The 14,799-nt window shown below is 39.4% G+C and overlaps 2 protein-coding genes across 5 annotated transcripts in view; both read right to left on the bottom strand.

Annotated features, from left to right (window-relative positions):
• Positions 1-14,799, bottom strand: part of CAMSAP2 (calmodulin regulated spectrin associated protein family member 2) — a 128,007-nt gene that overhangs the window by 84,376 nt on the left and 28,832 nt on the right. The gene's annotated exons all lie outside the window — the stretch shown is intronic.
• Positions 6,803-8,242, bottom strand: LOC125085527 (creatine kinase B-type). The gene has a single exon (XM_047703976.1). It carries the CDS (start codon positions 8,157-8,159, stop codon positions 7,014-7,016), a length of 1,146 nt encoding a protein of 381 aa, XP_047559932.1. The 5' UTR covers positions 8,160-8,242; the 3' UTR covers positions 6,803-7,013.

The raw sequence follows: 14,799 nt of genomic DNA, 5'->3' as shown, positions 1-14,799 counted from the left end.
CTTTGAAAGACACCATTAAGAAAATGAAAGGTAAACCACAGACTAGAAGAAAATATTTGCAATATATGTATTTGACAAAGGACTTGTAATCAGAATATACAAAGAATTCTTAAAGTAATAAGAAAATAAAAAACCCAATAAGAAAATGAGAAAAAGATTTAGAGACACTTTACAAAAGATGTATGAATGACCCAATAAGCATATGAGAAAAAAACTAAGTTACATGAGTTATCAGGGAAATACCAATTAAAACCACAAGGTGTTATTAATTCACACCAGAATGGCTAAAACTAAAAAGATTTATGATACCAAAACTGTTGGCAAGGATACGGAGCAATTAGAACTTTCATACATTGCTCATGGCAAAATAAAAAGTACAACCACCACTTTGTGAAACTGCTTCACATCTACTTAAAAGTTAAACATGCACATATAAATATGGCCCTCCAATTCAACTCCTAGGTATTAACCCAAGGAAAATGAAAATATATGAACTCACAAAAATGTACACAAATGTTCGATCATAGTGCTTTATTTATAATAGGCCAAAACCTGGAAACATCGATGTCCAACAATAGGTTAATGAATAAACAAACTGTGGTATTCATATAATCAAATAATATGAAGCAATAAAAAGGAACAAACTACACATAACAATAGGCATGAATCTCAAAATAAGAGCAAAGGAATCCAATCCAAAAAGAGTTCATGTGGGCACCTGGGTGGCTTAGTTGGTTAAGCATCCAACTCTTGGTTTCAGCTCAGGTCATGATCTAAAGGTCCTGGGATCAAGCCCCATATCAGGCTCCGTGCTGGGCGTAAAGCCTGCTTAAGATTCTCTCTCTCCCTCTGCCTCTGCCCCTCCTCCCCTCTCACCAGCCCCCCCCCCCAAATAATAATAATAATAAATAAAAAGAGTTCATGCATTATGCTTTCATCTATATGAAACTCTAGAACAGGAAAAACTAGTCTACAGTGAAAGAAAGAAGATTAATGGATGCCTGCAGTGGGGTGAGGGGCTGACAGCAAAGAGGCACAAAGGAATTTTGGGGGATGATAAAAACATTTTATGTCTTACCTGGAGTAGTACTTACATGAATACATATTATTTGTCAAAACTGAAAAATATTTATTTCAAATAGGTGTATATTATTTTATTTAAATTATGCCTCAACAAAGTTGATTTTTAAAAAGAAAGATTTGGCCTTAGGAAGTCACTCAGACTTCACTGAGTTTCATCTTCCTCTATTAAACATGGATAATACCTGATTTCTCACCTCACAAGGCATCATATAAGGTGTACACCAAAGTACTCTTAAAAATTCTAAGTGATAGAAAGTTTTACAGTGTTTTTAATTACTGAAGGTGTTATATAGTCAGTGTATGACTATGGGATTAACTTACAGAACTATTTTTTAAAGATAATCTTCAAACTTCATTATTATCATTTATTTTTATGCTTTCCCAAACAAATGTTATATCAATCAATTCTTTAAGGAACTAAATTAGGAGATTTCTGTATCATCACCTTCATGTGTCCAGTCCATTAAGAAAGGAGGTGCTAATGAGCCATCAAAGACACATAAGCAGGAAAAAGACAATAACCACCAAGACAATAAAGCCAGGTTTTTATGAAAAAAAAAAAAAAATTAAAATAGAGCATTTCCATCCAACAAATCAAGATTTAAGTAAAGAACATACATATCTTCCAAATGTCCTAACCATAGTGACCTGGGTAAGATTTATTTTTATGATAGTTTATATATGGCAGCTCAGGCTTGTCCACCACCACTCAACCTAATTGCTGCTACTTTATGCCAACAATGTAAAAAGACAGCTATGTTCTTTCATTTGCTAACCAATATGACAGTCCTAGTATATTTTAACCAGTCACATATGGGGTACTTCAAAGTATGTTTGTGCTTTACAGCTTTCCAGATTTGCAATTTTCCCAAGCATATGTGATGCTGAGTCAAAAACTGCTTCAAATCTCAAAATCTAAAACAAGCTACATAAAATAAACTGAAATATGCTTTATCGTATAAAAATAAGCATCAGTAAAGGCTCCACTGAACAATGAAAAAATTGCCTGAAAGGAAGTTTGTCAGCAGATTTCTTTCAGCTGGGTGTGTATGAAAAATGCTCCTGACAGTACTCACTTTACCAGAAAAAAAAGAAACATACGGTTGTGACAAAATCATAGCTTTTCTCTAATTTGGCTCTACCACCCAGTCAGGCTTCATTTCCCAAGAGAAAAAGGAAGGTCATGATGTCTCCCTTGGTAGCTACCCATCCTAGGTTTGTAGAAAATACAAAGACAATTTAAGATTGAGAAACAACAGGAAAAGTTTCAAAACAGCTGAACACAGCTATGGCAGAAACTCAAACAGCATAGTAAGAAGTATGAATACCTTTTCTCCAACCTACCAAGTATCTGGAGGCCACCCACCACCTTCTAGATGAATGCTTATAGGCAAGCAGTGCCCAAATTAACATGCCACTGTGGTGTAACTAAAAGATCGCTACCACACTTTCCCTAAGCTGGTCTCATGGCCTCTAAACACAGACACTGACACAAAGCTGCAGTTATCAGAAGAAGTTATCTCTAGGTAGCACAGCCTCATTATTTCTATATTTTTAAAATGTAACTCTGATCATGTCATTGTTTTGCTTAAAACCCCTTTGGTGCAAAGAGGTCCAAAATATCCATCAACTAAGGATAGGCAAATAGACTGTGGTATTTTCATGCCACAGAGTATTATGAAGCCTTCCAAAATGACTATATGTACCTATACTCATTAATATGGAAAGATGGTTATGAAGCCTTATGAAAAGCTAGGCACTCTCCCCATCCCTAACAACATGGTTTGCCATGGCTCCCCCAGCCCTAGATCTACCTCAGGATTCTGCTTAATTTCCTAATTTGCTAACAAGTAAATTCTTCCCATGATTTGTTCAGATTTTGGAGACAAAGAATCTGATTGGCATCATTTGTCACTTTGTGTAGGGCAACTGAGCAGAAGCCGTAGGTCACTTGCTACTCTTTAAATTTTATCTACTCTTCCAAAAAATGGCTCTGACCAAATGCATAAAACTCTGAAGCAACGTTTATAACTGAAATACTTCTAGGTCAATTCAGTGCAATTACATAGTGACAGAATATGAGCAAAAATGTAAAATCTATTGCAACTGGATTTAGTTTCTAAACTACAACTTTAGTATTAATAGGCTTATCCCATGCATGCCTCACTTCAAGAAAACAAACTGGTAAAAATCAGGTATAAATATGAAACAGAATTGTTAAACTTTTTTTTTTAATTTCAGCTTTACTGAAGTATAATTGACATATAAAAGTGTAAGAAACTTAAAGTGTACCTTGCGGTGATTAGATATACATATATTAATTGTTATATTTTAATACCACAGCTGAACATAAAATGCAAAGGTAGAGAGGGGAGTCAGCAAGTGAGCTAACAAACCAAAAATCTATACTCTTTTCCCCATGATTATCTGAAAGCAGAGACACTTATTATGTTAAAATGATAAAGTAGAAAGCTAACAATTTAATCACTTAATCAGATTCTACTATAAATTCCATGAGTTCATGAGCCTCCTCCAGAATACTTAATACTGGCAGCTTAATAAATATGTACTATATGAATAATGAAAGCTCTATTCAAATCTGTAGGAAAACAAAAATCAAAACCTGCTTCCTCCTCTCTCTCTGCCTGCCTCTCTGCCTGCTTGTGATCTCTCTCTGTCAAATAAATAAATAAAAAATCTTTAAAAAAAAAAAAAAAAACAAATATTCACTACTCTCTTAGTAGTAATTCTAAATGACTTCTCTTTCAATACAAATTTTTTTTAAGATTTTATTTATTTAATTGACAGAGAGAGATCACAAGTAGACAGAGAGGCAGGCAGAGAGAGAGAGAGAGAGAGAGAAGCAGGCTCCCTGCTGAGCAGAGAGCCCGATGCGGGACTCGATCTTAGGACCCTGAGATCATGACCTGAGCCGAAGGCAGCGGCTTAACCCACTGAGCCACCCAGGCACCCATGACTTCTCTTTCAAAAGATACTTAATTCTTAATTTAAATATTCACTAACATCTCTTAATCCTTCACTGATTCAGAATCTTCTCTGGGTCAGATGCTGGAAATATAACAAAAATGATCAACATGGCCCTGTATTTGTTAAGCGGATTCTGTAATAAAAAGCACACTTTCAGGGCACCTGGGTGGCTCAGTTGGTTAAGCAACTACCTTCAGCTCAGGTCATGATCCCAGAGTCCCATCATCGATCCCTTGATCAAGTCCCATCATCGGGCTCCCGGCTCTGCAGGGAGTCTGCTTCTCCCTCTAATCTTCTTCCCTCTCATGCTCTCTCTCGCTCGCTCGCTCTCTCTCTCAAATAAATAAATAAACAAAATCTTAAAAAAAAAAAAAAGGCACACTTTCCGCTAGCCTTGCTTGGGTGGAACAACTGTAAAGTAGTAGGCATTTTCTTCCCTATTAAGAATTTGATTTGAGAACTTCTACCTTGACTCTAACATATATAAATAAACTAAAATCTATAAGCTACCTTTTCTAAAAAATGACTTCTAAAATTTCCAAAAATAGGCTTAACAGGTAAAGCTATTTGGTACTTGTAGTGTATCAGTACCATTTTTCTTCACTTTTCAGAGAAACAGAAGTCTCAATAATGGAGATGTAATTAAATGTGGTAATCAGTTCACAATATATACATATATCACATCATTATGATGTACAACACCTAAAATGTGTGAGTGTGTGTGTGTGTGTGTGTGTGTGTGTTATCAATTATATGTCAATAAAAATTAAACACTAAAAGAAAAAGCAGAGACTGGGCACCTGGGTGGTTTAGTCGGTGAAGAGTCTGCCTTGGGCTCAGGTCATGATCTCATGGTTCTGGGATCAAGCCCCACGTTGGGCTCCCTGTTCAGTGAGGAGTCTGCTTCTCCCACCACTCATGTTCTCCACCCCCTACCGTCTCTCTCTCAAAATAAAAAAATAAAATCTTTTTAAAAAAGGAAAAAAGTAGAGGGGCACCTGGGTGGCTCAGTCAGTTAAGCATTTGCCTTCGGCTCAGGTCATGATCCCAGGGTCCTAGGAATCAAGCTTCACGTTGGGCTCCCTGCTTTCCCTCTCCCTTTGCTATTCTAATAAATAAATAAAATCTTTTTTAAAAAGTGGAGATAAATGCAATATTCTATTTCCTTTCAAATTATTTCACCATGTCTATTCCAACTAATTTTTAGTAATTTTTTTGAAGTAGCTTCATCACATAGACAAAAAACTGAAAATCTGAATCCTTTTGACCATAAAGTTTTGGCTTAAGGAAAAGGAAATACTCTTCCTCTTTGAGCAACTCCATCCTTCCCTTTACTCCATACCCGAGAAAGAAATAGTGGTTAGAAATAGACTCTGAAACACTGACTGGGCCCCCACATTTTGTAGGGATGGTGTCTTTAAATATCAAGGTCAGTACCAAGTCACACGTGGCCTCTGTCATCTGTCCATGTGGCTGCAGCATTCATGAGCCCAGGACCTGCTCCCTCAAGAGGAAAGGCCAGTCATCCTTCTCTTGTTCGCTCTTCCCTATGACCAGAAAGATTTCATGATGTCTATAAGAAATCCAAGCTCTTTCTCCTCTTCTTGAAAGGTATTCCAAGTTAACAGGGCTACAGAGGCAACACCTACCTGGACCTGGTCTTCTCCTCACTCCAGCTCCTGCTTTCCCCACCTTTAGTTCTCACTGCCTCCTCCTGTTTCTCACCCAACTTCTCCCATTCTTCCAGTCACTGACCAGTTCTCCATTTTCTCCTGCCCTCCCTACATGCTCACCCAGGCTTCTCTCTCCTACTCTCAGGTTCTTTTTCTTCTGAAACAGGCAGGATAGCCATGGACCCTACTGGAATAGTAAGTTCCACATTTGGCTATTATAGGAACATAAAGAACATCTTATTACTACTTGGTTCTAGGCCAGTGTAAAGGAGGACAGAAAGAACCTTTTACCTGGTTCCGTGTGGCTCACCAAAATTCTGCACTGGGGTCTGGAACCAAACCTGAGCTAACACTAAAATGTTTTGTCTTGCTTTGCTTTTTCTGCATTTTCTTTCAAGTATTTCTCTACAAAGCAACCTGAAGTCTTAGTCAAAGAACAAGACAAATGTTCCTGAGCTCTATGACCAAATACTATGATAAGAGCACCCAACTTCTTGATTTTCAACACCAAAAAGAATAAGTTTAGTAGAACTTTTTGATATAAGGAAGAAGCTTTTGAATGTCCTTACCTATTAATTTACTGCTTCACCATGCAAGAAATACTGGTTTTATATTAATATATAGCACTCTGTACTTACTAAAGTTATCTCATACATGTTATCCAGTCTTTTTTCAAATTATTTTGTCTTACTATGACGTTACTAAACAAAAACACTGACAATCCTAAGGGAAGCTCCTTTGCAACACTATAATTACTATAATGGCTTTTAATGATTATCTACCCAACTTCTTTTCCTACGTGCTTTTGTTCAGGCCCATGGACTTCAAATGCTGATGACTCTCAAATTTAAATCTCTACACAGGATTTCTGAACTTCAGACTCATATATTCAATGACTGGACAGCTAGAAGGCATTAAAAACTTAGCAGGTCTAAAATACAATTCCTGATTCTCCAGCTGTCTCCCCACATTCCCCACCTACGTTCTACAACCACTATCTATAAAGCAACCTGAGAGCACTTTTTTTTTTTTTTTTTTTTTTTTTTTTTTTCCGAGACTCACGGCAGGCCGAAACCCTAGTTTTATTTCAGCATCAGCAACGTCTTAGCCATCACAAAAATAAACTCTACCAAGGGCGACAGAAGTCTCTACAGCGAGGCTAAGGGCTCAGCCGCCAAGTGGCGAACATCAGGGGTGCACGGCGGGCACTGCCCGGGTAATAAGTTAGGAAGCGGCAGGGCTGGTGGTGGTGGCGGTGGGGGCTGGGCCTCACTTCTGGGCCGGCACGAGGTCGTCGATGGCCTGGCCTTGCTCCAGCCGCTGCTCCATCTCGATGAGCAGCTTCACGCCGTCCACCACCATCTGCACCAGCTCCACCTCCGAGAAGCCCAGGCGGTCCGCGTTGGAGACGTCGAAGACGCCCCCCACAGCAGCTGTGTCCACGCCACCGGTGCCTCGTTTCTGAAGCCGCAGCCGCTTGAGCACCTCCGGGAACTTCTCATGCTTGCCCAGGTGGGGCAGCTTGATGTGCACACCTGCTCGCAGGCCTGTGCCCAGATTGGATGGGCAGGTGAGGATGTACCCCAGGTGAGGGTTCCACATGAATTCGTAATTCTTAGACTTGAAGAGTGTTTCAATCTGGGTGAGGCCATTGCAGAAGCGAGTGAACACCTCCTTCATGTTGCCCCCTTTCTGCATGGAGATGACCCGCAGGTGGTCTTCCTCGTTGATCCACACCAGGAAGGTCTTATTGTCATTGTGCCAAATACCGCGGGCGTCTGGCCAGTCACGGGCCATGCCCGAGGCCAGCAGCAGGGGCGACACGGGCTTATCGAAGAGGAAGTGGTCGTCGATGAGCTGCTGCTGCTCCGCCTCGGTCATGCTCTTGAGAGCGTAGTAGCGGCCGGCCAGGTCCCCGTCCAGGCTGGACAAAGCTTCCACGGCGAGCTTCTCGATGGCGCGGCGCTCCCCGCGGCTGCAGTGCGGGGGAAGGCAGAAGCCGCGGATGCTGCGACCCGTGCGCACCCGCGAGCTCAGCACGTAGTTGGGGTCCAGGTCGTCGCCGCCCTGCAGGTTGTCGGGGTTGAGGTCGGTCTTGTGCTCGTCGCTGGGCTTGTAGCCGCCGTGCCGATCCTCAATGATGGGGTCAAAGAGCTCCTTGAACACGTCATAGGACTCCTCGTCGCCTGCCACGCAGCCCACGGTCATGATGTAGGGGTGGCCCGGGTTGTCCACGCCAGTCTGGATGACGTCGTCCAGCGTGAAGCCGCTTGGCGTGCTCTTGGCGCGCAGGTCCGCGTACAGCTCGGGGGTCAGCACCTTGGCCATGTGGTTGTTGTGGCCGCTGAGGTCGGGGAACTCGTCCTCGGCCGGGAAGCGCAGCTTCAACGTGTTGTGGCTGTTGGAGAAGGGCATGGCGGCGGCGACGAGCGGGTGGCCGGGCGGGGCAGGGGCTCTCCGTCCGTCGGCAGCTCCGTGCGCGGCGCAGGCGAACCGAGAGCACTTTTTAAAAAGTAAACCAGGGTGCCTGGGTGGCTCAGTTGGTTGGGCGACTGCCTTCGGCTCAGGTCATGATCCCGGACTTCCAGGATCGAGTCCCGCATCAGGCTCCCAGCTCTTTGGGGAGTCTGCTTCTCCCTTTGACCTTCTCCTCTCTCATGCTCTCTCTCACTCATTCTCTCTCAAATAAATAAATAAAATCTTTAAAAAAAAATAAAATAAAAAGTAAACCAGATCAAACTCCTTGCCCTACTTAAAATCCTCCAATAATTTCCATGCACACTCAGAATAAAATTCAAACTTCTTATCATGGTCTACAGGGTTCTACCTGCTTTGGCTACAATCTTTATCTCTATCTACTCTCCCTATCCAACTTGTTCATGGCTAACCTCAGTGGCCTTCAGTTCCTGAAACATACCAAACTCACTCCTACATCAAGGCCATTAACCTTACTGTTCTTTTTGCCTGGAATATTCTTTTCCCAGATTTCACATTCTTGTCCTTCTGGTGTTTGGGTCTCATTTCAAATGTCGACTCTCTAGACGGGACTTCCCTAACCATCTCCTATGAAAATAGCACATTCTACTTCCTCTAGCTCCTTCTTCTTGATTTATTTTCTTAACAGCATTTGCCACTGTTTGAAATTGTTATGATTTGTTTAGCTTTTTACTGCTTGTCTTTGCTACTAAAATATTACCTCTATGAAAGCAAGGGATTACTGCATCCCACTTCTCAGGCCCAGAAAAATTTCCAAAAAATATTTACTGAAAGAAAATTATACAATTTTCATATTGTATAAATTATATAATTTTATGGTAAATAAATGTAACCCTAAAACTTCAATTCCTGAAAATGTTCCCTCCAGGAAATTCTTAGTTAGGAATCGTATCATCCAGACATGAAGTTTATTTATTTTGTAGATGACCTACCAATTCAGGGCCTTTGAATTTGTTCCTTCTGTCAGCTATTTTCTTTCCCTTTATTTTTGCCTAACTGGCTCCTCATCATGTAGATCTCTGCTCAAATACATTCCATGTAAGGATGCCCCTAGCCATTCTAACTAAAGAGAAGAGCACACAATTGCCTCAGATCACTCAATCACATTATCTTGCTTTTACTTTCTTCATAGTCCTTACCATTCTCTAAAATTACCTTTTTAAAATTCTTTTGTTTATTTGTCTGACTGCGTACCAACAAAGTAAAATGTATAAATTCAGGGACACAATAATCAACATTCTTACATTCCTGCGAGTTTATTAAAAGAATTTCCTACAAAGAAAGATGGACCCCTGGGACAGCTTTGTAACGCATCTCAACTTTGTAACGTATCTCAACTTTGTAACATGGCTCATCATAACCCTCTTTTCAACCACAGAACAATACAGGTTCAGAAGGAATCTGAATAACATAAAGATTTTTTTTTCTTCCTTTTTTTTTTTAAGATTTTATTTATTTATTTGACAGACAGAGATCACAAGTAGGCAGAGAAGCAGATAGAGAGAGAGGAAGAAGCAGGCTCCCCGCTAAGCAGAGAGCCCGATGTGGGGCTCAATCCCAGGACACTGAGATCATGACCTGAGCCAAAGGCAGAGGCTTTAACCCACTGAGCCACCCAGGCGCCCCAAAGATTTTTTTCTTCTTATTACAGAAGCTCATTTATCCAGGTGTATGAACACAAGCAAGCATCCAAATGGAACACTTTTTAAAGTTTTTAATGATCATCTATTATCTTTCTTTAAATCACATCACTGACATGAGTTAAAAACAATTTCTTAAACTGCTATAACCTACAAGCTGCAAAAGTGGGTTGGTATCACGGGACTGAGGTGGGAGCTCAATCTGTTCAAACACACTGGGGAATAGATGGCTGCGGACAACTGCGATGACCACCCGCTGCTCTAGAGCAATGGATTGGAAGTCTGCAAATTAGAAAAATCTACATTTTGGTATCCAACCTGCTGCAATATCTCATTCTTTCTGCTCTAATTATGTATGTGTGCATATATAATTATATACCAATAATTATGTATCATATATAAATATAAAACACCTTCTACTGTACCACCTACTGAAGAAGTTTAGTAACCTATAATGAATAGTTATCTTTCTCATTGTTTTAAAAGATGAAAAGCCTTAGTTAATATATGTTTAATTCATCACCAGTAAACAACAAAAATTATTGCTGGCAGGTCTGTAGTATCAGACAACTTCTTAAGTATCTTAGCTTTTGTTACTTTGAATGAGTTATGAAGATAAGATCACAAACTTTCATTATTCCAAAGTGAACTATCAAAACACTAACTGGAAAAGATATATGCATGCCCACATTCACTACAGCACTAATACTGTAAATATTATAATAACCAAGATATGGAGACGACCTAAGTGTCCATCAATGGATAAGGAAAGTGTGAAAACACACACACATACACACACACAGAATATTATTCAACCATAAAAAAGGAATGAAATCTTGCCAACTGTGACAACATGGATGGACTTTGAGGGCATACACTAAGTGAAATCAGTCAGTCAGAGAAGGACAAATATCATACAATCTTATTCATATGTGACACCTAAAACACAACAATAACAAAAAAACAAGCTCACAGATATAGATAACAGATTGGTTGTTGCCAGAGGTGGAGGGTAGGGATTAGGCCAAAATGGGTGAAGGGGGTCAAAAAGTATAAACTTACATGACTTAAGTCATGGGGATATAATGTGCAGCATGATGACTAGAGTTGATAGTACTATACATATTTACAAGTTTTAAGAGAGTACATCTTAAAAGCCCTCATCACAAGAAAAACAAAACTTTGTAAATATATACAGTGACATGTGTTAATTATACTTACTGTGATTATTTCACAATATATACAAATCATTATGCTGTTCAACTGAAACTAATCTGATGTTATATATCAATTATACCTCATAAAAAATCTGGAAAAATAAATTATCTATTTTACATATAAAGTTTGAAGCAAATTTAGATGCTTCATCATCATCATTACATGCTAACTCTGAAAAGCCAAAAGAAAAAAAAAAAAAAGAATTGCATGTGCAACTGTAAACTACATTACATTTCAAGTCAAATAAAATGGTTAAAATTTTCTGAATTGGAAACTAAGACAGATATCAGTTTCATTTCAGGAAAATTAACCTAACAGCAATATACCATAGAAATTAGATAAAATAAATCTTAAGGAGGCAAATCCACATACATCTCTATTTCCATAGTTCTTTTTATTAAAACAGATAGAAGCTATTGGTAATTGAATATTAAAATACATTTTTAAGAAAAACATGGTGGTATACTTAGTTTTTAATACCAACACTGTCATTTACTGCTCTTCTCTAGAAAATAAAGTAGTTTAATTAAATTGGTTTTTAATGTGGGCTTCTAAGCCATTCACAGGTCATACATGAAGTCAATTCAGTTATAACTAATTTTTTCTAACTAGAATAGAACAAAAATCAAGTTAAAAGCATAAATACTGGGGCGCCTGGGTGGCTCAGTGGGTTAAGCCGCTGCCTTCGGCTCAGGTCATGATCCCAGGTCCTGGGTTCGAGCCCCACATCGGGCTTTCTGCTCAGCAGGGAGCCTGCTTCCTCCTCTCTCTCTGCCTGCCTCTCTGCTTACTTGTGATTTCTCTCTGTCAAATAAATAAATAAAATCTTTAAAAAAAAATATTAAAAAAAAAAGCATAAATACTTTTGTTTCTATAATATATGCGTAACTAAGTAAACCAGGTGTGGCAAATAACATCTGCAGTAAAATGTACTTCTGTGAGTCACAGTGAAAAGAATGTCAGTACTCCAGACCAAATGACTGCCAGGGTCTTTCAGCTCTGAAGCTTCATAGCTAAAATGTGTCCTCGATTGGGGAAAAAGAAAATAAACAGCGGATGGCTTTTTCTTTATTTAGTATTTAGCTACAGTTCTTTTAATAGCAAGCAACAGAATATAAACGTTGAATTAACTGTGCTAATTTGAACAAAAACTGGGGCTTCTTGGGAGGGCACTGGATTGGTTGGCAGCATCTGTGGAGGAGTTTACCCGCTAAACTCAGAAGGACAGAAGCTGAGCCGCGCCAGCGATCTCAGCAGCGGGAGTTCACAGACTTCCATCTGTAGGGCAAAGCCTTGGTAAGATGGGGCTCCAACTGCCTACTATCACTGTGCTGGGATTCTCTCTCCATTTGGGTTTGCGGATTCTCGATAAAGAATCCAATCAGCCCACCATATATCAGGTATCTCAACCCTTAGATAAATCAGCAATAGCCAGGATCAGGGTAAGATGCATACACATGGTCTCTAGGGAAATAAGAAACTGTCCACCATCTCAATTTGTCCAAAATATCTGATTTTTGTGGCCTGAAATTAACACTTCATTTATTGAGCCCTTACTGTTCAAGACCTAATACTTGGGCCAATATGATAAATATATACAGTGAATATGTACACTAAAACATTGGTGTACCTTAAATACATGCAATTTTTGTCAATAAAGCTAGAAAAAAGAAATATAAAATATGCTTAACAAATAAAGAACCTAAATTTTATGTAAGAACAAAACTTTTAATACAACAAACATACACAACATTATAATAAACATTTTTCATTTCACATGTGTTCTTTTTTTTTTTAAGATTGTATGTATTTATTTATTTGACAGAGATAGATAGAGAGAGGGGAACACAAGCAGGAGGAATGGAAGAGGGAGAAGCAGGCTTCCCAGTGAGCAGGGAGCCCAATGCAGGGCTCGATCTTATGACCCCAGGATCATGACCTGAGCCGAAGGCAGAAGCCTAACAACTGAGCCACCGAGGCGCCCCTTCACATGTGTTTTTAAAAACTCAGTTATTTTAAGTCCTGTTTTTCTAAACCACGATTGTTTTTAAACCAGGGAAATTGTGAAAATGAAACTTAAAATATTTTTTAAATTACAATACTATTTTGCAAAGTGAGTCACTCTATTTCTTAAAATCTGTAACTTTAGGGGCGCCTGAGTGGCTCAGTCCTTAAGCGTCTGCCTTCGGCTCAGGTCATGATCCCAGTGTCCTGGGATCAAGCCCCACATGGGGCTCCCTGCTCAGCGGAAAGCCTGCTTTCCCTCTACCACTCCCCCTGCTTGTATTCCTTCTCTCTGTGTCAAGTAAATATTTTTTTTAAAAATCTGTAACTTTATATATCAGCGGTCACTAAATGAGATGCATCCCTTACCTAAGAAAAGAATACCTGCTATGGTCCGGATGTTCATGTTTCCCCAGAATTCATATGTTAGAATTCTAATGCCCAAGGTGGTGGGATCAGGAGACAGGGCCTCTGGCAGACAATTAGGTCATGAGGCCCATGCCCTCGTGAATGGGATGAATGCCCTTACAAATGAGGTTCCAGAGAAATCCTGCCCTTTCCAGCATGTGAGGACACAATGAGAAATTTGTAGTTTACAATCCAGAAGGAGGCCTTCACCAGAACCCAACCATGCCAATCCTTGATCTTGGACTTTCTAGCTTCCAAAACTACAAAAAATAAGTTTATTTATAAATTACTCAGTCTGTGGTATTTTGTTACTGCAGCCTGAACAGACTAAGACAGTGACCAAAACAATTCCCTTTCCTTCCTACAATTCTTGGGATTCCCTGTCATTGCTGAACACTCTGTGTGTGACATTCCACTTCATGCTAACATTCTCTGTGGGTCTTCCCAGAATCAATGCAGATTATAATCCACAAGGACGGGAAAAAGGATGGTAGTGCAATGTATTTGTAGAATAAGCATTGGGTTAGGAGTCAGAAAGATCTGGGAACTACCTCTGCTTTGTCACTAACGAGCTATTTGATCATGATCTACTCACTGCCTCTTTCTACACCTGTCAGAAGAAACCAAATAAGTATCTTAGTAAATAAATCCATCCACAAGGTTTCCTCACTTGTCAAAAGGAGATGATAATAACTACCCTATTTATCTTTTCTGAGTGTTACAAAAAAAAAAAGTGAAAATGCATCATCAACTTAAATTAAGCACCATAGAAATGGTAGTTTTTTTAACTGAGGTATAATTGACATATTAGTTTCAGGTGTATAACATAATGACTCAATATTTATATATATTGTGAAATGATCACATTTAGTTTAGTCAACATCTGTCACAATACATAGTAACAGAATTTTTTTCTTGTGAGAACTTTTAAGATTTATTATCTTAGCAAGTTTCAAATATGCACTACAATATTATTAACTTAGTCACCACATTGTACATTACATCCCCATGACTTACTTAAAACTCTAAGTTTCTACCTTTTGACCCTCTTAACCCTTTTGCCCACACCCTACCTGCTGCCCGTGGCAACCACAAATCTGCCCTCTGCATCTCTGAGCTTGTTTGTTGGTTTTAGATTCCACATACAACCTCACTTTTTTTTCTATTAGTTTGCTTGGCTGGATTTTTTGAAAGGCCATCTGGTGTAAATGGATAAACATGGCTTTGGAGGCAGCAGATACAAGTTTAAATCCTCGCATCATGTTTTATCACCTGCTTGGCCTTGGGCA

The sequence above is a fragment of the Lutra lutra genome, chromosome 15 (genome assembly GCF_902655055.1).
Source record: "Lutra lutra chromosome 15, mLutLut1.2, whole genome shotgun sequence".
Classification (NCBI taxonomy): Eukaryota; Metazoa; Chordata; class Mammalia; order Carnivora; family Mustelidae; genus Lutra; species Lutra lutra.
Note: the sequence above shows the minus strand (reverse complement) of the source record. Positions and strands in the feature narration are given on the sequence as shown.